At 42.6% G+C, this 26,270-nt stretch overlaps 1 protein-coding gene across 6 annotated transcripts in view; it reads left to right on the top strand.

The window, feature by feature from the left end:
* The window catches only part of LOC128263722 (uncharacterized), a 57,023-nt gene extending 37,237 nt beyond the window's left edge, over window positions 1-19,786 (top strand). For 5 of the 6 annotated variants that reach the window (XM_052998821.1, XM_052998822.1, XM_052998816.1 and 2 more), the window contains one exon: window positions 18,651-19,786. In XM_052998821.1, the coding sequence (XP_052854781.1) occupies window positions 18,661-19,581 (921 nt within the window). In that variant the 5' untranslated portion in view covers window positions 18,651-18,660 and the 3' untranslated portion in view covers window positions 19,582-19,786. Of the gene's footprint in view, window positions 1-11,274; window positions 11,994-18,650 lie in introns of those variants that run through there. The other variant, XM_052998818.1, reaches the window with a different exon arrangement.
* Window positions 19,787-26,270: the final 6,484 nt, after the last annotated feature.

Below are 26,270 nucleotides of genomic sequence, written 5' to 3'. Positions count from 1 at the left end.
AGCGACTTATTGGTTGAGCGCTGCATTCAAAACTGATTACAAATATTCTGCTAAAGCTAAACCTAAACTCGCATCACGCTACAATGTCATGGTCGGCAAGCCGACTCAGCATAAGCGTAACAATAACAAGAAACTCTTGCGACATAACAAAAGTCTCCGGTTGCTGCCGCTGACCATTGCAGCTATAGCGCGCTGATACAAAGTGTTTAGCTCCGCAATTGCGAGAGTTTATTAAACTTATGAATTATCTTATATCTTACAAAGTGTTTAGCTCCGCAGTTGCGAGAGTTTATTAAACTTATGAGTTATCTTATAACTACTCCCCCCTCAAGTCCGTTACCGTCCTCGGTCACGTTAAACCTGCTGATAGCTTCTTGTGCTTCTCGGGAGTCTCGCCTTCTCCTTAACACTTGGAAAAGGAAAAGTGAACCAGTGAGGATAACGCTGAATCCTATTCCAACTCCGAACCAATATTTGGGTGGCCATGACGATGTTATCTCATCTTTGAATCCTTGTATGGTCATTAGGTTTTGAATATTCAACCTATGAAGGAGTGGCATGCTCAAAACCGGGTCGTGGCCTACAATGTTCAGTAGTGGAGACCCCGCGATGCCTGGCGCCTTGTTTAGGACCTCACGTATGTTAACATATTTGGTCCCGTTGACGGTTGCCTGATGCTCAAACGTGATGAGATGCGTGCCGTTTGTTGAAATCTCTGGTCCGCCGTCTGTGCTAACCTTTGCTGCACTTTCGTTGATAATTATTACGCCATCGTCCACCTGGGTGATCGGTTCTAAATGGCTGGGCTGCGTATGGCACATAGCTGTGTCTCCGGCGTGAAGTGCCCGCGCACAGGTGTCGTGTGTCGCCCTTTTGCAAAAGGTGGAATAGGTCGTTGCAGTGCACTCGGTTACTGCTAGGATATCTCCATCGCATTCGGCTACTATGTCATCGTGAAGCTTTAATATTGTGTGATGGTGTGACACGGGGAAGACGGTGATTTTTTTGCAGATGGACTTAACTCTAGGGTATGCTATTAGGATATGGATGATATTTTCGGACTGGAGGACCTTAATAGTCGATGCTTCCACCAGACTAACTATTGGTGTGTCTATTGTATGTTCTACCAAAAACCTCAAATCATTGTTGTCGAAAATAGTTGGATTCACTATGTTTGATTTGGCCAAAGTAACTGTTAACATTAAATTTTGAATTTCTGTTATTAGCATTCTGTTTCTGGCCAGAAGGGCCTCGTATAAGTGAGGAGTGTCAACTAAATTCTGTTGTTTGCTTTTAATAATTTGATTGATGGTATCAGTTAGGTTGTTAATTTGTTTCTGGGTTTCAGAGTTTATTAGAATTTGTCTGTTATTTGAGTCGACTAGTTGGGATTCTGTTACTTTTATTCGTTCGAGGTCTGAGGCGTCAGGGGTGCCTGCGATCACTTTGAGAGCTGTCCCCAGAAAATCTAGGCTTCTAGCTATCCTATGGTGTATTTTTAAAACGGACAGAAGACTCTTAATGTGGTCTGTATCGACCTCTAACAGCTTTCTCATATGTGATTGTGGGAAATGTTCGGACAATTTTTCGGTGCTCTCTGTAATTGCTACAAAATCGGACAAGTTGCTTGTGTGTTTTAAGTAATCCCTCTGCTCCCATACTAACGCGTCCCCGTCTATTATGGGAATGTAGTTAGAGTGCGAGTAATCGGTAATCCGAGCGTTCACTGATATTATCATGAGCAGGATTGTGCTAATCATCCTGTAAGACAAGGAAAACAAAATGAGAAAAAATATTGTGCAACTTACTCTATTACTAATCTAATCTTTGTGCGTGACAATGTTGTCCTTATGGACCACCCGCCCCTTTACAAGAACAGACGTTCCTAGGTCTGCTTGTATCTTTTCTTCTGAGCATAAGGGGGACAACTTGTTTCCAAGCCTTTTGTTGTTTTTTATGTATATTTTCTCACCTACCTCGAATACCCTATTCTGTCTGTTAGGATTACATCTTTCGATATTGTCTTCCTGGGCTTTCGTTATTTTTTCTTTAACGATTCGCCTGATATCGTCAGATTCCGAATGTAAGACCTCTATAGGTTTTCTACCGGTGATTGAGTGGAGTGTTCTATTATATTCCACCGTTGCCCTCATTATTAATTCAGTTGTGTCGTCGGCTTTTTTGTCTAATTTCAGACATCTCGCGATTTCGGTTAAGGTGCTGTGAAAACGCTCCACTTGACCATTTGAACTGCTGTGGAGTGGGGGTGCATTTACGACATCTATATTGTAGTTGTTTTTTAGAAGCGATGTTATTGTTTCAGACTTGAAAGCTGGCTCGTTGTCGCAATAAATGGTTCTAATGTTTGGGAATAAGTTTATCAGCTGTAATATAGGGGCTTTTACGTCGACTATTGTTCGGGATATTATTGGCTGAACTACGGCGAATTTTGAGAACTTGTCGATGCAAGTTAGAAACTGTTTTTTATCTGTGTTAAATACGTCGATATGGAGCATTTCCCCGGAGTGGGATGGAATTGGTGTTATTCCAAGTTCTTGCTTTTTGGGGTGCCTATCGTACTTTGCTTGTATGCATACCTTGCAATTAGCGACGATTTCATTGGCTAGCTTGTTCATTTTGGGAAAATAGTAATCGCGAAGGACTTGCTTAGTATTTTCTTGAGCAGCTCTGTGCGCACGATTGTGTTCAGCTGTGATAATCTCTCTTTGTTCGTTTTTGTCAGAGATGTCGGCTACTAAATTCTTACAATGCCAAAATTTTGCTGTGGGGAAATTTAACACGACTTTGTGTTGAAAACTGGCCAGTGTCGGTAAGTCGCAGTGAATTGCATTTACGACATTTGGGTTAATTACCTCCTTAAGCGTCTCAAAAAGGTTACTTTTATCAGTGAAATTTATTAAGTGGCGAGTTTTGCTGCCGAAAAGTATAAAGTTGCGCTTTAATGGGAAACGTGCTTCTTCTAGGACTATTTGGTTCCTGAAACAATTTAAAGGTTTGTCCGTCGTTTCAATTGTGTAGGTCAGGGAAATTTCGCTGTGAATGGTGGCTGCATCTGAGTGGGGCTCATCTTGCAATGCGTTTACGTTTTGTCGTGATAGGGCATCAGCCACGAAATTTTCTTTACCTGGCTTATAGAACATTTTTGCATCATGTTCGTCAATGTAAGCCTTCCATCTTTTAATCTTTGCGTTTGTATTTTTTTCAGATACCGCAAAGGTTAAAGGCTGGTGGTCGGTAAATATTTTTATCTCCTTGGTGCCGTACAAGAAGTTTTGTAGCTTGCCAAGTGCCCACACAATTGCCAGTAACTCACGTTCGTTTGTGGCGTAATTCAACTCGCACTGTTTTAAAGTTCGCGAGATCATTGTAATGGGTCGACCCCCTTGGGACAAAACAGCTCCTATGCCATTTGCGGAGGCATCGGTAGTAAGGTCGAACGGCTGCTTAAAATCGGGATACATGAGGATGACATCTTCTGATGCTAAAATCTTCCTTAATCGTTCAAATGCATCGCGTTGTGAATCGCTAAATTCGATTGCCACCTTACGGGACCTGTGTTTACTAACCGTTCCGTTTTCCCCTTTCAGGATGTCTGTCAAGGGCCTAGCGATTGCGGCAAAATCCTTTACGAATCTTCTGTAGTAGCTTGCTAACCCTAGAAATGATCTGAGACTGTACAAATTTTTCGGTTCGGGGTATTCCTGTATGGTTTTTACCTTCTCGGGGTCAGTTTTTGCTCCACCTTTGGTAACTATAAAACCTAGGAATTCGACGCTTTCCCTAAAGAATTTGGTTTTTTCCTGGGACACCCTCATGTTCGCATCGCTTAAGCACTTTAGTACTGTCTCGATGTGCCGAACATGGTCAGCTTCGTTCTCAGAGAAAATTATTACGTCATCAACATAGACGTAACAAATTTTCCCAATTTGTTCTCTAAGAACGTCATCTATGGTTCTCTGAAAAATGCTTCCGGCATTTTTAAGGCCGAAGGGTAGGCGACCGAACTCATATTTCCCGCCGTTTACTGAAAACGAGGTTTTCTCTCGGTCTTGTTCCGCTAGGAAAATCTGGTGGTACCCTGATTTTAGATCAAGTGAAAAATTTTGCCTTCCCTAGGTTCGCTAGAATCATGGGAATACAAGGCATTGGGTAGCGATCTGGAATAGTTTTTTCGTTCAATTTCCTAAAATCGATTACCAAACGTTTGTTCTTGTTGCCGTTGGCGTCGGTTCCCTTTTTGTCAACTACCCAAGTTGGGCTGTTGTATGGGGACCTTGATGGTCTAATTATGCCATCCTTTAACAACTGTTTTATTTCGTTGTTTACAAAATCTGCCACACCCATAGGGTGTGGGTACAACCTTGAATACACCGGTTCGTTGTCTTCCGTACGAATAGTGGCGACGACAGAAGTGTTAAAGGGTAGTGCCTCGTTAGAGGTCGAAAATACCTTTAGTTTTCCTAATATCATCTTTTTAATTTCCTTTTTGATGGAATTTGGCACCACTATGTCATTTACATCTGTGAAGTTCACGCTGTCACAGTTGTAGTACTGAAGCTTTTCCGATTTATTCTGGTATTCTAGAGTGCTATTGTTTAAGTTCAATGTCACTCCTGCCTCTGTTAAGAGGTCGAAGCCTATGATGGCATCAAACGTACTAAGCGTGTCTAGTAAGAAAAATGGTGAAATTTTTTGAAAAATTGACATTAAACATTTGTTTTTGATTTCACTGGAGCCGTGTATTGAGCTCACAGTGAAAGGCCTGTCGACTGGAATTACGTTTTTTAGCTCCTTTACGGGCTTTACGTAATTCTTCGCCGCCCCAGTGTCTATTAGGATTTTTAATTTTCTCCCAGCCAGCTGCCGTTCAATGACGGGTAGCCGGGACCTCCCACTAAAAAATTTAATGAATCGTTGTCATATGTTGAGTCGCTGTCGTCATTTATGTTCTCGACTGCGCTTTCGGCTGCATCTTTATAGTCCTCATCTAGGTCGGCCTGGGCACCTTGGACTACATTGTTGACTCGCTGCCGTCTCTGACCTGTAACTCTCTCTGACGAATTTTGCCGCTTCCTAGCTGGTGGACCATTGTTTGTTTGCTGTCTCTCAAAATTGGTGAGCTGCCTGAATCTCGAGGACGAATCTATCTCCATTGGTTCAGGAGCCTGGCCCTGGTCTCTTTTTCTCTGTTCAAAATAAGTGTTGTTATTTTGCCGCTTGGTAAAATGGGGGTTTTTGTCGAAGCTACGGTCGTCCCTATTGTTTTTTTCCTGTTTGGGGTGACCGCGGGACCTGATGGCCCCCATTGCATGGGATTTCTCTTCTAGAGCCTTGGCATACCAACTCGAGAACATGCTTCTTTCGATGCTAGACTCTGCCTCTTTCGCTAGGGCTAGCGCAGACGGCAGGTCTTTTGGCTGAGCTGGGAAAACAATTGCCTTTAATGATTTTTTTAGGCCCGAAATAAATGCGTGCAGCGCATCTGCCCTGATTTCTTTGTTCATTAGGTCAGCGCCTTCTTGGTCGTGTGACATAATGATTTTATTAGTTACCAGCGTTAATTTCTTTTCGACTTCGTCATAATAGTCCATTAGACTTGAGTCGCCTTGCCTAACCATCTCAAGCGCTTGCCGCAGAGTGCGCAATGATGTGCGATCTGCGTATGTGCAATCTAGTCTTGCTATAATTGCATCGAAATTCAGCACTGTGTTGTGTGAGACTAGCAGTGCCCGTGCGGGCCCTTTGAGTTTGTTTCTAATAATAGTGACGGCTTGATAATGTGAATTGCTGCCGTTATACGGCCTGAAAAGCTCATATGCGTCATTGGCAGACTGTCGCCATGCCACGTACTCGTCTTGGGTTCCATTAAAATCTGGTATTGATTTTATAATGTCCAAGGGAACGTCGCATCTGATTTCTGGGTTTACAGAAATCCTTTCATATACGTTGATCTGAGGGGTGTCGACACGCAAATTGCTAAGCTGATTCTCGACCGCTTGAATGCGCGCTTGAAAATTTATTTCCTGACGTGCTAACGCTGCGTTAACGGCAGCTGTTACTAAAGCTTGAACCTGTTGTGCGTCCATGTCTGTTTCTAAAAGGCACTGTTGGCTATCACTGTCGTGGTCGGAAATATTAAAACCTTGGTTAGAATTCCAACTGTCTTCACTGTCGTACTCTGTTTTAACCTCTCTATAGTCCTTTGACCAACTCATCAATCAATCATTAAAAACCTTCTCACTTATTTGTTTGGTATTCCGATTATTTTTAAATCGGTTATGCAAATTATGTTTGTATTATTTCGGCACAGTTTTTATAGGTCAAATCAAACACTTTAATTTTTTATTTAAATTTTTGGATTTGATGTTTTTTTATAGAACTTACATGTTACATTCCATGTGTGCGTGAGTTCTTAATTAAGTTGAGCGCCAATTATGTTTTGTCCTCTGCGTTGTGTCCAGCGAAGACTCCCTTGTCCGCCGGTATGGCTAGTAGGATGACTTAAGTTTCCTCTTCCTTGATGTGTCCAGCGACGGCTTTTATATCCGCTGCAGTTGCCAGTAGGAAGATTATGGTGGAAAGTAACTGTACCTTCTATTGCTGGCCTTGGGCTCAGTCAATAAATAAAAGATATAACAATTAACGGCAAGTGCCGGAGTAGTGATATTTATTAAGCGACTTATTGGTTGAGCGCTGCATTCAAAACTGATTACAAATATTCTGCTAAAGCTAAACCTAAACTCGCATCACGCTACAATGTCATGGTCGGCAAGCCGACTCAGCATAAGCGTAACAATAACAAGAAACTCTTGCGACATAACAAAAGTCTCCGGTTGCTGCCGCTGACCATTGCAGCTATAGCGCGCTGATACAAAGTGTTTAGCTCCGCAATTGCGAGAGTTTATTAAACTTATGAATTATCTTATATCTTACAAAGTGTTTAGCTCCGCAGTTGCGAGAGTTTATTAAACTTATGAGTTATCTTATAACTTGTATGTACCCAGGGAACACCATGTTGAGGCCATTGAAATTCCGATAGAGTCTTCAATGAAGTTAGTCGATTAGATTCCAAAATGCTTTGAACTTTGTATTTTCCCACACCAAATAATATCTCCTATACATGTATTATATTAATATAGTTTATTAATATTAAATCGCGGTGCACAGGTAAAAGCAAACACAATGTGGTTGTTTAAATGTTCGATCTCGTCGATACATAAACTAGGTCAACAGATCAACCATCTTTGTTTATGTTTTGTTGAACCACAGCTGTTTAAATGTGGAAATCGGAGATCACACTTTTTAAAAATCCCAACGGTTTTTCAGGGAAGGACTGCGTGAAAAGAAGGTTGTGCCGAAAAACATCTGCTAACCATCGCTTATATTAAACAGTCAAAGTCCGTCAAGGACTAAAAATTTGCCAGTTTTAGCCTCTTCCCACCGAGATCCTTCCACCATCCGTTGAACGAATACGGAACGTAAGTTCCACCGTCAAGGAATAACCGGGAAATTTTTGACACGGCGAACCCTTACGGAACATCATTAAAAGATATGGTGGACGGACCTCTGTGGGACTAGGCCATTACCGCCAAAAAAAATTTAAAATGCCTGTCGGCCATCTCAATTTCTGTGAACTAGAGGGGTAACCGGAAGGGATGTGGTGGCTCAAAACAGATGTAAGTCGTTATTAAAAAATTAGGTGAGCTTTCAACCATATTTTATAAAATTTGAACAAAATAAGGGAAGGTAATAATGTTGGCCATTAAAATTAATGTAAGCCAGGGGCGTAGTCAAAACTAAAGTTGGGTTTGGGGGTTAACGCTTCCCAAGGCAGCGGTTTGTATATAAAATTGATGTTAGTTACGTTATAAGAGTAAGTAAATTGAGCAATAGAAGTCTATTATATACATTTTTAATCACTTAGGACAAGAGAACATTTTTTGAACCCCCAAAATAAGGTCTAGGTTTACTTGATATTGGGAAACTCAACTAGGAAACCAATATCCCATATAAAAAACCATTTAGATCAGTGATCGGCACACTTACTATAACTGTAACTGTAACTTTAATTTGCACGGCGAGTCTTTCGTGTTCGTGTCGACCTCTGCCGCTGCGCTGCTGCTCTCAAGAATAAGCCGACCACTGATTTAGTTGTATAAAGATCATCAAACTCTTGTCGCTTAACCCACCTGTCGAAATGAAATTTTGATTCAAGAAGAGCTCATAAATCCCGGGAGCTCAAAGCAGCATTAAGGCAGTGCTTTTACAAACACAGTTAAAAAAACTTACGTTGATGAAAATACGTAAGCAGACTCGGTCAGCAAGCTTACATATGTGACGGCTCTCCCATCTCCCTATATTGTGTGCGATTAAAAAAACAAAAGTGGTTTGTCTCAGGTGTAGAATTTGGAGATAGAAATAGAGAGAGACAGAGATAGAGTCCACCCTAACGTTCAGTTAACGATATCTGAACCATCTAATCACTCAAGTGACCAGCAATTGCTTTCAAACTATATACTTTACCATTTTAATATGTATAAGTCAACCACATATTCATTATTGGACAAAAACCATTTCCAAATAACCGGATTTACTGCTATACTTACATATTGGAAATGCGACTCCACACGTTATTGTGCGGTAGCAATAACGTGATACTGACCTGAATGTGTTTTTGGAAATCCTTTATGGATGAAATTAAAATTGAAGGATTTAAATCATTACGGAAAAAAGTTGTGGATCTAATTCACTAATTTAAATTGGAATATTTAAATAAGAAACAGAACTCAAGTCACTAGGTGTTGGAAAACCAAAACCATTATCAGAAATTTGAGTAGATTAGGTGTCATCAAAGGTAAAAAGCGTCTGAATTATTAAACGGGGTGAGCAGAGGGATGAAGCGAGGGATTTTAGTTATGTACTTGACGGTAAGGTTCGCGGGTCAAAAAGAAATTTAAATTAATTAAATGGAGGAGTTGATCAAGAAATTATGGTATGATGAACAGGTTGTTAATAGCAAGAGACCCCTAAAGTGGATCAGGGGTTGTTTCACAGGTGGACGTGGTCACTTAATTAGCATAATTGGCTTCACACGCATACGTGGTCACACAACTGGCAGGTGATTGTAAATTAGAGAATGTGGCGAGGAGAGGGTAAAAAGGATAGGTATATTAGACTTACAAAATGTCACGGGTAGTTTCACACGTGCTCGTGGTCACTTAACTGCCATAATTGGTTTCATAGTTTACCGCAGAAATGTTCACGGTCACACAACAACAACACACACCCCCTTGCATAGGGGTACCTTGTATAACAAGTGTCTCATCCAACGAACCTTCCCCACAGGATGGAAGCGGCAGAGATTAGTGCTCATCCCAAAACCGGGCAAGATGAACGATGACGCATCGTCGTACAGGCCCCTTTGTATGCTAAATACGATGGGTAAGATATGTGAACGCATAATATGCACCCGCCTCGAAAAGGAGCTCGACGATATTGGAGCTTTCTCGGACCACCAGTTTGGTTTCCGGAAGGAAAAAAACACCATTGACGCGATCCGAGCGGACACCCAACTGGCTGCTAAGGCAATTGAAGGAGAAAGGTGGATAGGCGGCTCAAAAGAGTACTGCCTCGTTTGCACTCTGGATGTCAAGAATGCACTTAACTCTGCCAACTGGAACCTTGTCCTGCGAGCGCTTCGTCTAATGTGAATTTCTGACTACCTTACCGACCTCGTAGCGGACTACAAGGACAGAGTGCTCACATACTCTTCAGACGTCGAAGAGCATGAGTACCAGGTGACAGGAGAAGTACCTCAAGGCTCAGTGCTGGGCCCGATTCTGTGGAACGTCATGTACGACGGGGTCCTAAGGCAGGCACTACCCGAAGGATGCACCGTAGTGGGCTTTGCGGACGACATAGCGCTGGTAACAGTAGCTAAAACCCTCGAAGAGGCCACGGTAAGGTGCAGCCTCTCCATAGACACCCTTATGAGCTGGCTCGCAGACAACGGGCAGTGCTCATAAGCAGCAGGAAGATTGTTGAGAAGGCAACAATTCGAGTCGGATCAACTTTAATAGCATCAAGCGACTCAATCAAGAACCTTGGGGCAATGATCGATCACAGATTATCGTTCAAGACACACCTAGCTTATGCAGCAGCCAAAGCGTCCAGATCGACTGCATCCATCTCAAGGATGATAGCCAACACCCGAGGACCAAAGCAGCACAGCAGAAGGATCATAGCCACAGTGGTGACCTCGACCATCCTGTACGCCGCGCCCATATGGGCCGAGGCTATGAAGACCGCAACAAATAGTCGCCAGTGCAAAGCTGTCTACAGACGCTGCGCACTGCGCATCACAAGCAGCTTCTGCACGGTATCAGAGGAAGCCGCGCTAGTGATAGCCGGTACAATACCGATAGACCTCCTGGCGGCAGAACGTAGGACAGGAAGTACAGGAAGTAGGACCCAGCGCAGCAGCACGATAGAGGTGGAACAGTGCGAGCACAGGACGGTGGACACACAGGTTAAACCCCAGTCTAATCCCTTGGCTGCAGAGAAGACACGGGCAGGTAGATTTCTACCTCACACAGATGATCTCCGGGCACGGATGCTATAAAGAATATCTGTACAGGTTCAAGCACGAGCCGAACCCCTGCTGCGACCACTGCTGCACAGCAAGCATCGAAGACGCGGAGCACGCATTCTTCATCTGCCCCCTATACGCGAGGAACCGAGCCGAAGCTGAATTAAGAACCGAGCGTTTCCTGACAGTGGATAACGTAATCAATTGCATGCTGGAAAACCAGTGGAATTGGGATGCGGTAGCTAATCTGGCCGCTGACATCCTGAAGGACTTAAGGCGTCGAGAACAGAGTCGACGCAACTAGCAATAAGGACGAGCGGCAACTCGAATTTCTTATCTTAAATTTAAAGAGGTGTTTTCATTACAAAACGTCGTAGGAAACTAAGCAAACGCATTGTCACGTCAGGATCCAATTTTTATGTGTATAATCCTACTTATAAAGTTCAAAAATGAGTTTCAAAGTTTAGTGTTTAAGTTTTTTTTGATTGAACTACCCCTGTCCGCGCCAAGGAGGGGCCACTGTCCAAATTATTCGTTAACAGTCGAGAGCAGTTATGTCCAGATGAACTCTCATCTCGCTCTCGGTCTGTTAACAGTCTCCACCCCCGCTCTCCTAGCATTAGATTTAAGTAGAGTTAAGGAGTTATAATTTCGAAGCCACTAAGTAAGTTGTGCAAGTTATGTGAAATAAGTTATATTGAAATAAAAATCAAAGTGAATAAAAAGGAACCCAACGAGTCGCCATTTCCTTCATCACCTCCAAGGGCAGAAATCCGCCACCCCCCCATCTTTTCATTTTTTGGTTCTTCGGCCGGATCGATCTGCAATTCCCAGCGGCACCGGTGGATTTTCTTCAATTTTAAGAACAAAAAGATAATTACGATTTTTACTATTTCCAACCGATCGCCATTTTGCGACTCCACGGTTTTCTTTTTTTCCATTTCCATTTTTTTATCCACATACGTACATTCCACATATGTACGTACATTCCAAAATATATTCACATACGTACGTTCCAGAAACATATTTACATACGTACATTCCAGAAACATATTTACATACGTACATTCCAGAAACATATTTACATATGTACATTTCCGAAAATATATTCACTTACGTTCATTCCAGAAAATTATTCACATACGTACATAATTATTCGTGAAACATATACATATACGAAAATAAAATACAATACAGTCCACAAACAACAAACATTTCCAGCAAACATCCCAGTTTATGTGTGTTAACAAATAAACGCAAAGTGATCACACATATTTCAAATTAATTTTATCTTCGTGAAACATATACATATACGAAAATAAAATACAATACAGTCCACAAACAACAAACATTTCCAGCAAACATCCCAGCCATCCCAGTTTATGTGTGTTAACAAATAAACGCAAAGTGATCACACATATTTCAAATTAATTTTATCTTGGTCAAGTATTTGTTTACATAAACAACATCAAACAAGTGTATGTGAGAAATAACCAGACATATCAAGAGGGCTACGCACGACACGACGGAGCAGCAAATAAATTAATTAACGAAATACTCCAGCTCCACCTGCGTTTTTTTTTTTGTAAAGTTATTTCCTTATACATATATACATATATACATATATATCCCAAGCTTGAGCAACCAATTCCACTTGGGACAGTGGAAACATTCAACAGGTTAATTGTTGCATTCCATTCATTTCGTCAAAGCTTGAGCGACCAAATCCACTTGGGACAGTGGAAATATTCAAAAGGGTTATTGTTACATTCCATTCATTTCGTCACATATAAAACGCGATATATTGGCATATATTAATATTATTGATTATTATTTATAAACATCAGTGCGCCATTCCATACAAAAAATAATAATAAATAACTCAAGCAATAATAAACAACTCAAGTAACCTGAGGGCAAACAAAGCATAATTAAACAATAAATACGACATTATATATATAAATAATACACCTTAAAAATTGTTTTGTTGTGTTCCAACTAACATTGTTTATTAATTTTTTCCTATCGAGTTACCAAGTAGTCATTGGCAAATCCCACAGCAGCGTGACTATTCTGGATATATACAATTTATCTATTTTGATATATTTCCTATATGCTTTGTTCCAAAAAAATTGCCATTCATTCCATTCCATAAATTCCAGGTTTTTTATTTACTGCTTATTAAACCAATTAATAGTAAAAATAATTTTGGCATCAAGATCAATACGAGTCCATTGATTTTAATATAAAATTGATTTTTATTTTTACTGCGAATAGAGGCAATTTCCTGATCCTTATTCTAGCATGCCCATAGGGGATAAGAAAAATTTGAAGACAACCCCGCGGGTAAGCTTAGAGCGACCACGATCAGCGTCCCCTCGTGTGTCTCAGGGTAAACAAGAACCCAAAGCGTTGATTTCCAACGCAAAAAGCGACAGCTCCTTAAACGCTCCTGTAGTTCCACAAATAAAAGTCACGCGATCCAGCGTAAAGATGGCCCAACGCGACGCAGTTAGACAAATTTATTTCGATCTCTGACCGTCTGAGCACATTTGAAGCCAGAATAAACGTTTCAGGGGCTTCAGATCCTTCGGTCCACACGTGCCAAGTTCGACGTGATCAAATCAAGGCATTATGGGACAGGGTAGAGAACGAGTACGAAGTATGTTCAGACGCAATTCTTGCGGGGGGCGGGGAGGCGCATGCAATGTTAGAACTTCTGCAAGCCAAATATGAGCATTGATATGAAGTTTACGAATCCTGTACCGCGAAACTCAGTGAACAAATTGAGCGAGTGAAAACTCAAACGGCCAACGCCAATTCCAACACCCTGCCCATTCCGTTTTCGTCCGGTTGCCGACTACCGCCATGCGACACTGAGGTTTTCGAAGGAGACTATTTGAAATGGCCAACATTTAGGGATCTTTTTACCGCAGTTTATGTCAACAATCCTAGGTTGACATCGGTCGAAGATCAGATCCTTCGGTCCACACGTGCCAAGTTCGACGTGATCAAATCAAGGCATTATGGGACAGGGTAGAGAACGAGTACGAAGTATGTTCAGACGCAATTCTTGCGGGGGGCGGGGAGGCGCATGCAATGTTAGAACTCCTGCAAGCCAAATATGAGCATTGCTATGAAGTTTACGAATCCTGTACCGCGAAACTCAGTGAACAAATTGAGCGAGTGAAAACTCAAACGGCCAACGCCAATTCCAACACCATGCCATTCCGTTTTCGTCCGGTTGCCGACTACCGCCATGCGACACTGAGGTTTTCGAAGGAGACTATTTGAAATGGCCAACATTAAGGGATCTTTTTACCGCAGTTTATGTCAACAATCCTAGGTTGACATCGGTCGAAAAACTTTTTCATCTCAACGCTAAAACTAGCGGCGAGGCTAAGGCAATCGTATCCAAATCCCCTCTTACAAATGAGGGTTTCAATTCAGCTTGGGAAGCACTTCGAGACCGTTTCGAAAATAAGAGACTGCTAGTAAATAGCCAACTCAAACTGCTTTTTAATTTGGGTTCCGTAAATACCGAATCTGGCCAGGCACTGAAAGACCTACAGAGCACAATCCAAGGGTGTTTGATAGCGCTGGCTCATTCCAACAGAGAACTGGGACTGTCTCCTGGTATTCCTGTGCGCCAGTAGATTGCCGAAACTGACCCTTTCCTTATGGGAGCAGTCCCTTTCATCCAAGTCCGACATTCCGACCTGGGATGAAATGAACACGTTTCTTAGCGAACGATACCGAACGCTAGAGGCGATTGAGGATATGAAACCCAGCCACAGCAATCACTCTACCGCTAAGAGTCAACCCGTTCCCAGGAAGCTCAACTCTTTCGAAGCCAAGGTAGTTACTAAACCAAAGAATTGCGACCTGTGCTCAAAAGAAAGTCATCCAGTGCGCTAATGCCAGCGCTTTCTCCAGATGTCTGTGGATGCGCGAACAATCTACATCAAAAAAAAACAGCTTTGCCTAAATTGCTTCGCAAGAGGACACCAGCTACGTGACTGTACTAGCACTCACAGCTGTTTCACATGCCGAGCTCGGCATCATACACTGTTGCATAAAGGCAACCCCATTTCCCGTGGGTCAACTTCCGCAAGTAGTTCGTCTGCAAGCCCTCAAAACCCAGCGGTGCAAGGGGCCGCCACCGGTCTAGAAAATCCGCCCAGTGTGCAGAACTATTTCGCAACCGGTGCTAGAGCGGTTTTGCTAGGCACGGCCATTATTGATATATGCCACTTGGGAACGAACTACAGGGCTCGTGCTCTAATAGACTCGGGTTCTGAGGCAACGTTTATTTCGGAACGCCTGTTCAATCTGATTAAGCTGCCATTCCGCCTTATCCAAGCCCAAGTTTCGGGCTTAAATCAAACCGTTTCCGCTCAGGCGACCAAGCTCTGCCATTTTTCTATTCGAGCCCCTAATAAGCCAGGCCTTCAGCTAGAAACCCCAGCTTACGTCTTGCCCGAACTGGCTGGAATGCTTCCGTCGTACCCAATTCCACGAGATGCGCTGGTTGATTTACCGGCCATCCCCCTGGCAGATCCAACATTTTTAGAGAGTTCCCAGATAGATGTTCTGATCGGAGCCGACATTTTACCGTCCGTGTTGCTGAGCGGCACGCGCACCAACATTTGCGGATCTCTGCTAGGACAGGAGACTATTTTCGGCTGGGTGCTTACCGGCCCAGTGTCCAATGCATCAGTCCAAAAGCGGGTAGCAGCTTTCACGACCCAGATAACCGAAACAAGTGACAGGGTCTTAGAAAAACTTCTCACTAAGTTTTGGGAGGTGGAGAATATACCAACAAGGAGGGTAAAGGAATCCGATTCCTATTGCGAGAGCAATTTTCTCCAAACCACCACTAGAGACGCAAGCGGGAAATACGTGGTAACGTTACCGTTTCGCGAACCCGAAAATTTCGGATCCAAATTGGGGCACTCGCGATCCATTGCCCTAGCTCAGCTTCTTAGGAACGAAAACCGTTTAAAAAGAGACTTTCCACTAAAAGAGCAATATGACTCAGTCATTCAAGAGTATCTGGATCTGGGTCATATGAGAGAAGTTCCCCCGTCTTACGATACTCCAAACTATTATCTTCCACACCATGCTGTGATCAAACCCGAGAGCACCACCACCAAACTACGCGTGGTATTCAATGCTTCTAGCCCTTCAGCAAATGGGACAAGCTTGAACGATATTCTTCATGCTGGTCCAGTCCTACAATCTGATTTAACCATTCAGATCTTGAAGTGGCGTTATTTCCAGTACGTGTTCAGTGCAGACATTACAAAAATGTACCGTCAAATCTGGGTCGATCCCAAGCACACGCCGTTCCAAAGAATCTTATTCCGAAACAAAGAAGGAGAAGTAAGCGATTTCGAACTAAAAACCGTCACCTTCGGTGTCAACTGTGCACCGTTTCTGGCACTTCGCGTACTCCAACAATTGGCAGACGACGTAGAAAAGGAGTTTCCTAAAGCAACCAATATTATTCGGCATTTTATGTACGTAGACGATGTTCTGGCAGGGGCCAATTGCATACAAGAGGCTCGACTTGCTATCAGCGAGCTTTGCCACGCTTTTAACCTTGCCGGGTTCAGAATAGCATACTCGAAGCTTTCCCTAACGAACACCTACTCCACGATGACTTTCGCGATCTCAATTCCGAAAGCACCACCAAAACACTTGGGGTTCGGTGGAATGCGACCTCGGACGAGTTCTATTTTGTTCCACCGCTAGTTTCGATTGAATCTACGTATACGAAGAGAGAGGTTCTTTCCCAGATCGCGAAACTTTTTGACCCCGCGGGATGGCTGTCCCCGTTTATTGTCCGCTCAAAAATCTTTATGCAAGAAATTTGGTTGCAACAGTTGGGCTGGGGTGAAAGTCGAGCATCATGGGTTTTGTGATGCGTCGCAGAAGGCATATGGGGCCGCAATATACTTGCGGGTTGAAGTAGGACATAATATTATGACACATCTGCTTACCGCCAAGACCCGAGTCGCACCTGTTAAAACGGTGTCCCTTCCACGGCTCGAACTGTGTGGGGCCTTGTTGTTGTCAGAAATGATCGCAGCTATCCTTCCGAATATGCAAATTTCCAATTCCGACATTTTCTGCTGGACTGATTCCACCATCGTCCTCGCATGGTTGAACAAACCGGCATGCCAATGGGCCACGTTTGTAGCCAACCGAGTGACCAGGATTACTCAGGTGACGAGCGCTGAGCATTGGGCGCATGTGCGATCTGAACACAATCCCGCGGACCTAGCCAGCCGAGGAGTTTCGCTGCAGGATCTGGTTCACAGCCAACTCTGGTGGAAAGGACCGGACTGGTTACAACAGCCAAAAGGCCAGTGGCCAACACAGGGGCTTGCGACTCCAGTTACAGACTTAGAGCAGCGTGCTGTGAAGGTCAATTTCGCAAAGGCCCTATCCGACGATTTTCTGGAACGATTCTCCAAATTGGACAAGGCTCTGCGGGTCCTTGCGTACGTGTTACGGTTCACTCAACGCTGCCGCAAGATGCCGAGGGGCCCAGCTGACCGGCCTACAAAGGAGGAGGTCCGAGAAGCTGAAAGAGCCCTTATTCTATATGCTCAACGTGAGGAATATACCCAAGAGCTTAAATTCCTAAACGATAAGTGTCCAATTCCAGTGTCCAGCCCGATAGCCAACCTGTTTCCATTCCTAGACCAGCACGGCCTTTTAAGAGCATGTGGTCGCATTACTGCCTCAACAGCACTTCAGTATGACGAGCGCCATCCTATTATACTGCCATATAACTGTAGGCTTTCTCGTCTGCTCGTCCTTTTTTCACACCAGATTTCCCTGCATGGCGGCAACCAACTAGTGGTGCGCCTCATTCGATCGAAGTATTGGATTCCTAAACTCAAGAATCTGGTAAAAGCTGTGCTAAACTCCTGTAAGGTGTGTACTATTTACAAGAAGAAATTACAGACGCAATTAATGGGCGATCTTCCGACCGATCGAGTTTCCTTTTCCAGGCCTTTTACATATACTGGCATTGATTATGCAGGCCCATTTGAAATAAAAAACTATACAGACAGAGCATGCCTCATTACCAAGGGATATGTTTGCGTGTTTGTATGTTTCTCCACAAAGGCGATCCATTTAGAGCCTACTTCCGACCTCACAACCGAGAAGTTCCTCGCAGCCTTTGCCCGATTCGTAGCGAGGAGGGGTTGTCCTCAGCGGGTTCATTCGGATAATGGCAAAACCTTTGTGGGGGCAGCGACTCTACTTTCGCGTGATTTTATGCAAGCGATCAAGGAGTCTGTGACTGATGCCTATAGCCATCAGGGACTTTTGTGGCGTTTCATTCCACCAGGAGCTCCACATATGGGAGGACTATGGGAGGCTGGAGTGAAAAGCTTTAAAACACTTTTCTACAAGTCGACGTCAAGTCGGAAGTATACGTTTGAAGAGCTCTCTACCCTTCTTGCCAAAGTTGAAGCGTGCCTTAACTCCAGGCCACTGTCTCCCATGTCCGAAAATCCTTCTGATTTGTTGTCGTTAACGCCAGGCCACTTTCTGATTGGGGGTCCGTTGCTTTCCACAGCTGAACCCGAAATTAAGGGCGATGCTAAGTCGATTATAAATCGCTGGCAACATTTAAAGGCCCTGCATCAGCATTTCAGTGCGCGATGGAAAGAGGAATATTTAAAGGAACTGCACAAGCGCAATAAGTGGCAGAATCCGTCCAAAGATATACAAGTCGATGATATGGTGGTAGTCAAAGAAGACAATATGCCATCAAACGACTGGCGGCTCGGCAGAGTTGTATCTGTCTTTCCAGGGGCCGATAGTAGAGTTCGCGTAGTAGAAATCCGTACCGCTCGAGGAATTATTAAACGTCCCGTCCATAAGCTAGTACTTCTTCCTATGGAGGCCAAGGCAGCCTCAGTACTTCCAAAATAGTGCCTTCTGTCCTCATGCTCCAAAATTCGTTCACGATTGACACTAAATGTACTTATCATTTATTTTTTTTTATATATTAAAGCATTAAAACCATGGCTCCACGACCTCGCAGCGCCCAAACTCTGGACGACAGACGTTCCCGAGGTACTCGATCCTACCGCTGCCGAGTCTGTCGGGGAATCCATCCGCTACGGAAATGCAACAGGTTTCTGAGGCTCAGTACTGAAAAGCGGCTACGCGCCGTTATCATTAACAAATACTGCGCTAATTGCCTGGCACATCAGCACTCCGAAGAAGTATGTCGCAGCGGAGACACGTGCAAAAAATGTGGGCAGGACCACCACACGTTGCTCCATATGCGCGAGTCTTCCAGTTCGCGACGCCAGTCAATTTCTCCAGTGCGACCTTCGGTAACTGCATCACGACCATCAACTTCCGGCTCACGCTCTCGGGGTCCAACACCCAGCTCGCGGAATCGTTCCCAGCATTCCGACCAGGCCGAAGCGCCAACTGCAGCTCCATCTGTGGCGTCTCTGTTGCAGCATCGGAGTGTGCAAATCATCCCGACGGCCATCGTGGTTCTCGACACAGGAACCAATAAATACGAGACGGGTGCCCTGATCGACCCGTGCTCCCCGGTGAGCACCATTGATAGATCGCTCGCCGCGGCGTTCCGGCTCCCCACGACAAGCGTCGGAGACGAGACGGTCTGTTCGGCGACGATAAGGTCACGAACAGGCACCTTCAAAATCGACGTGGTGCTCAAGGTCAGCCCCAACTTCTCCACTCGCACTCCAATCCGTGCACTAGCCGACGATGTTCGCGCTAGGTTTAATGATATCCGTCTTGCTGATGAACAGTTTCATCGCCCGGCGACGATATCCCTGGTGTTGGGCTCTGACGTCTATCGTGACGTCATCCAACCCGGGTTCCTAAATCTGGATGAGGGGCTGCCTGTCGCACAAATCACTGTGTTCGGCTGGATTGTCTCGGGATCCTGTAGACAATCTTAAGGCGCCAGACGTGTGGAAAACTTGGTTGCTACGTTTGCCGTCGCAAGGGGGGGAGAATGTCCGCGCCAAGGAGGGGCCACTGTCCAAATTATTCGTTAACAGTCGAGAGCAGTTATGTCCAGATGAACTCTCATCTCGCTCTCGGTCTGTTAACAGTCTCCACCCCCGCTCTCCTAGCATTAGATTTAAGTAGAGTTAAGGAGTTATAATTTCGAAGCCACTAAGTGAAGTTGTGCAAGTTATGTGAAATAAGTTATATTGAAATAAAAATCAAAGTGAATAAAAAGGAACCCAACGAGTCGCCATTTCCTTCATCACCTCCAAGGGCAGAAATCCGCCACCCCCCCATCTATTCAACCCCTTTTACTTGTCATGTTTTTTCATCAAAAGGGCTTTTGTACAAACAAAGTTATATATTTTTATAAATTAATTACATTACAAAACAATAAAAGAAAACTAATATTATAAAAAATGAGATACTAAGCTCAAAAATTATTTAATCCTGTTGTCGATTCATCTCATTAATTTCGACACCACCCAAAATTACTTTGAAGATTGCAATAAATAATGTTCAAAATAGCATTGACTCATACTGTTAATTTCGGCATTAACAAACTTTTAAAATAACCTTAGAAGGAGCTAAACCTAGGGAGAAATTTTTATATAATTAGTAATTTAAGATTTTAGTGGATTGACATTTGACTTTGGTCGTCTCTATTAGTCTGGAATTCAAAAGTCAACGTATATAAATATACTCTTCCTGAAGGGAGAAGGATTCGGTCACTATACATGGATACAAAATATTTCAAGATCGAATTTCGGTCGTTATGTACCTTCTTTAACTTATTTAGTTACATTTTGTAACGACCTGATTTATTATAGCTTGCTCGCTACGTAATAATACAACAATCGGTTTCGAATCGAATAGACGCACTTTTGTGAAGCTCCGCTTTAAACACCGAAAAAAACCTTAAGCACGGTCTAAAAAAACTAAAAACAGCTTACTGCAGTAGCATAAATAAGAGTAAAACACATAAAAATTCCTCGTTGACCGGAATAAACCGATTTTAAACTATAAAAATCGCTTCTCAATAAATCAACAATTTTAAGTGCAACAACAAATTATAACACAAGAGCACAGAGACGAAACACTCAACACATCAAAACACTAAACCGACAAACTCTCGTCACCAACACAACACCAACTCAAAGAAGAAGAAAAACCAAACAAAACATGGTTTTGCCAGAGGGAAACCTATGATTTTATTTCTGACAATTCAACACGATTTTTTAGCTAAAGGGACAATAAATCAATCAATTTCAACAACCTACTAACTAAATTTGACAATTATGACTGGACAAACATTTATGACTTGACTTCGCCACAGGAGCAACTTTCGGAGATTATGTGAACACTATGTTCCATTAAGAACAAAAACACAAAAATTAAAAAACAAGTTCGCCTGCGGGATAATGCCTACAAACGCTGGAAAAGGTATAAACTGAAAGCCTGCACATCATTTTTAAACAACTGAGAAACTAAGTCACAAACTCAATCTCTTCTTCCAAAGATTTTATAATAATAAATTCGCCAATGGAGAGACTCCTGGTCAAGTTTGGAAGGATTTGAGAAGCCTGGGCATAGGAAAACGAAATGCAGTGGCTAAATCGGATCTTGATGTACACGCCCTTAATAAGAAATTTTCAGAGGTTTTTTCCGTCATTCCTACACATAATTTGTACCTGAACTCAACAACATCCTGTGATATTATTTTAAGCTTTATGTGTAAAATCAAATGCAGAAGGTCTAGATAATGTTACCCCCAAATTTATAAAAATGTTGATCCCAAAACTATTTTGTTACATTACCTATATTTTTAATACAGTTAAACGAGCCACAAATATGGGAATAGAATTTAATTCCATCTTAACGTAAGATGACCATGTGAACAAGGCCACAGGAAAAGCATATGGCATGCTCAGGCAGCTATTCTTATACAAAAACCTTATTCCACGGAATATCAGGATGCTTGTAGCGAAAACCTCGAAGAGACCACGGTAAGGTGCAGCCTCTCCATAGACACCCTTATGAGCTGGCTCGCAGACAACGGGCTATCGCTTGCCGAGCACAAAACGGAGGCAGTGCTCATAAGCAGCAGGAAGATTGTTGAGAAGGCAACAATTCGAGTCGGATCAACTTTAATAGCATCAAGCGACTCAATCAAGAACCTTGGGGCAATGATCGATCACAGATTATCGTTCAAGACACACCTATCTTATGCAGCAGCCAAAGCGTCCAGATCGACTGCATCCATCTCAAGGATGATGGCCAACACCCGAGGACCAAAGCAGCACAGCAGAAGGATCATAGCCACAGTGGTGACCTCGACCATCCTGTACGCCGCGCCCATATGGGCCGAGGCTATGAAGACCGCAACATATAGTCGCCAGTGCAAAGCTGTCTACAGACGCTGCGCACTGCGCATCACAAGCAGCTTCTGCACGGTATCAGAGGGAGCCGCGCTAGTGATAGCCGGTACAATACCGATAGACCTCCTGGCGGCAGAACGTAGGACAGGAAGTACAGGAAGTAGGACCCAGCGCAGCAGCACGATAGAGGTGGAACAGTGCGAGCACAGGACGGTGGACACACAGGTTAATCCCCAGTCTAATCCCTTGGCTGCAGAGAAGACACGGGCAGGTAGATTTCTACCTCACACAGATGATCTCCGGGCACGGATGCTATAAAGAATACCTGTACAGGTTCAAGCACGAGCCGAACCCCTGCTGCGACCACTGCGGCACAGCAAGCATCGAAGACGCGGAGCACGCATTCTTCATCTGCCCCCTATACGCGAGGAACCGAGCCGAAGCTGAATTAAGAACCGAGCGTTTCCTGACAGTGGATAACGTAATCAATTGCATGCTGGAAAACCAGTGGAATTGGGATGCGGTAGCTAATCTGGCCGCTGACATCCTTAAGGACTTAAGGCGTCGAGAACAGAGTCGACGCAACTAGCAATAAGGACGAGCGGCAACTCGAATTTCTTATCTTAAATTTAAAAAGGTGTTTTCATTACAAAACGTCGTAGGAAACTAAGCAAACGCATTGTCACGTCAGGATCCAAGTTTTATGTGTATAATCCTACTTATAAAGTTCAAAAATGAGTTTCAAAGTTTAGTGTTTAAGTATTTTTGATTAAACTACCCCTTTTACTTGTCATGTTTTTTTCATCAAAAGGGCTTTTGTACAAACAAAGTTATATATTTTTATAAATTAATTACATTACAAAACAATAAAAGAAAACTAATATTATAAAAAATGAGTTACTAAGCTCAAAAATTATTTAATCCTGTTGTCGATTCATCTCATTAATTTCGACACCACCCAAAATTACTTTGAAGATTGCAATAAATAATGTTCAAAATAGCATTGACTCATACTGTTGATTTCGGCATTAACAAACTTTTAAAATAACCTTAGAAGGAGCTAAACCTAGGGAGAAATTTTTATATAATTAGTAATTTAAGATTTTAGTGGATTGACATTTGACTTTGGTCGTCTCTATTAGTCTGGAATTCAAAAGTCAACGTATATAAATATACTCTTCCTGAAGGGAGAAGGATTCGGTCACTATACATGGATACAAAATATTTCAAGATCGAATTTCGGTCGTTATGTACCTTCTTTAACTTATTTAGTTACATTTTGTAACGACCTGATTTATTATAGCTTGCTCGCTACGTAATAATACAACAATCGGTTTCGAATCGAATAGATGCACTTTTGTGAAGCTCCGCTTTAAACACCGAAAAAAACCTTAAACACGGTCTAAAAAAACTAAAAACAGCTTACTGCAGTAGCATAAATAAGAGTAAAACACATAAAAATTCTTGTTGACCGGAATAAACCGATTTTAAACTATAAAAATCGCTTCTCAATAAATCAACAATTTTAAGTGCAACAACAAATTATAACACAAGAGCACAGAGACGAAACACTCAACACATCAAAACACTAAACCGACAAACTCTCGTCACCAACACAACACCAACTCAAAGAAGAAGAAAAACCAAACAAAACATGGTTTTGCCAGAGGGAAACCTATGATTTTATTTCTGACAATTCAACACGATTTTTTAGCTAAAGGGACAATAAATCAATCAATTTCAACAACCTACTAACTAAATTTGACAATTATGACTGGACAAACATTTATGACTTGACTTCGCCACAGGAGCAACTTTCGGAGATTATGTGAACACTATGTTCCATTAAGAACAAAAACACAAAAATTAAAAAACAAATTCGCCTGCGGGATAATGCCTACAAACGCTGGAAAAGGTATAAACTGAAAGCCTGCACATCATTTTTAAACAACTGAGAAACTAAGTCACAAACTCAATCTCTTCTTCCAAAGATTTTATAATAATAAATTCGCCAATGGAGAGACTCCTGGTCAAGTTTGGAAGGATTTGAGAAGCCTGGGCATAGGAAAACGAAATGCAGTGGCTAAATCGGATCTTGATGTACACGCCCTTAATAAGAAATTTTCAGAGGTTTTTTCCGTTATTCCTACACATAATTTGTACCTGAACTCAACAACATCCTGTGATATTATTTTAAGCTTTATGTGTGTGTGTACACTTAAAGTAAAATCAAATGCAGAAGGTCTAGATAATGTTACCCCCAAATTTATAAAAATATTGATCCCAAAACTATTTTGTTACATTACCTATATTTTTAATACAGTTAAACGAGCCACAAATATGGGAATAGAATTTAATTCCATCTTAACGTAAGATGACCATGTGAACAAGGCCACAGGAAAAGCATATGGCATGCTCAGGCAGCTATTCTTATACAAAAACCTTATTCCACGGAATATCAGGATGCTTGTAGCGAAAACCTGCATAATTCCACCTTTGTTTTACGGTATTAAAGTATTTGAATCCTGCAACGCCATAAGCATGCGAAGACTAAAAGTTGCGTTCAACTCAATTGCGCGATATGTTTTAATGTAAACCGTACGGAGCACATAATATGCAACTCAATTAAGATTTTTGAACTAAGCTTTGAGTCATGGATTAAGTTAAAAACCCTCTTATTTCTGCATAAACTCCTGACTAAAAAAGAGCCGCAGTACTTAATTGAAAATGTGCAACTGGCTTCGTCAGCTAGAACAAACAACATTGTCTGCAAAAGATTAAAATTGGCGATGACGGAAAAACACTTTTTCGTACAGGCTGTTCGCTATTGGAATAACCTCCCAAACAATATAAAAAGTATAAGAAACGAAAATGATACAAAAAAACGAATTTATTAACTATTTAAAGGGCACAGGCTAATTCGTATTTTAATTTTAATTTATAATTTTTAATGTTAATCTCATTTTGTTTCAAATTCAATCTATTTTTTATGTTACTCATGTCAAAAAAAACCTATTAAATGTATTAATCTGTAAATGTCAAAATGAGTATTGTTATTGTAACGTAATATAATGTAATTGAACTGCTAGTATTTAAGTTTTATTGTACGAATCACAAAGTATTTAAGTTTTAATGTAACAATCAAAAAGTGACTGATGAATCTAAAAAGACTTAGTCTTATATCGTCGGGATACCAAAACAAATAAATTAAATTAAATTAAAAAAAAAAAAACACGTGCGGCTAGCTTAGAGAGGTTGTTGTGTAGAAACAATAGGGTAGAATCGGTTAAAATCTTATTTCTTCACCATATTTCGCGCAGTATATAAGCTTTTGATCTGAATGTTTCCAAATTTTTTTTTTTAATGCACACAATGATCAAGGAAAATCACGTGCCGATCGGAAGCGCGTGCGGGTTTAGATGGTATCGTTAAGGTTTATTTGTCTCCTTAAAAATAGCTTTCTCGCGGCTCTTTTGCTATTGCTGCTGCTGGTGATGCTTCTCGTCGTTGTCCTGCGCGTCGTCGATCCTCATCGCTGTCCTCTGCGGCATCGCTTCTCGTCGTTGACTCCTTCCTAATGTCCGAACCTATTCTCTGGATGTTATGCGAACCTAACTATCTCTTGTTTCGTACCCCAGCACCGTTTTTGCAAGGTAGCTGTCAACGATCTTGATTGAGCACTCCCGGATCTGTTGCCCCTCATGGCCTGCATGATCCTTGTCCAGTTGGCCGTGTTGAAGGCGTTTCCAAAGTCGAGCGTGACCAGTAGGCAGGATTTCTTAGTTCCGTCTTTTTACCGCTTTCCGCTTATGGCTTCCGCTGCTATCCCGGTGTCCGTTCGGTTCGCGCCTAGTGTAGACATTCGTTTCCGGAGAACAAACTGGGTTTCAAAATGAGTTTCTCAAACACTTTGCCAACTGTGTCGAGCAGACAGATTGGTCTGGAAGAAGGATGCTTCTCCGGACGGCTTCCCTAGTTTGTTCAGCAGCAACAGCTTCGGGATTTTCCACCTCCAGAAAAATATTCTCTCGCGTAGACAGGCATTGTAAAGCTTCGCAAATGTGCCCGGCCAACTTCACCGCTTTGTTGGGCACTGCATCCCTGGTGCTTTCTTGTTCTGCAGACTGCCTCCGTTATCTCGTCGATCTCCCGTGTAGGAGCCAATTCGTCCTTGACGCTACCCATTAGAAACAAAGTGCGAACGACCTCATTCAGGGTTTCGTGGTCCGTTGAAGAGCGGCTGCCAGCGCTTACTCGTT

Source organism: Drosophila gunungcola, unplaced genomic scaffold (assembly GCF_025200985.1).
Source record: "Drosophila gunungcola strain Sukarami unplaced genomic scaffold, Dgunungcola_SK_2 000016F, whole genome shotgun sequence".
In the NCBI taxonomy this organism is placed as follows: domain Eukaryota; kingdom Metazoa; phylum Arthropoda; class Insecta; order Diptera; family Drosophilidae; genus Drosophila; species Drosophila gunungcola.
The sequence above is the reverse complement of the archived record's forward strand: the minus strand, read 5'-3'. Positions and strand labels throughout refer to the sequence as shown.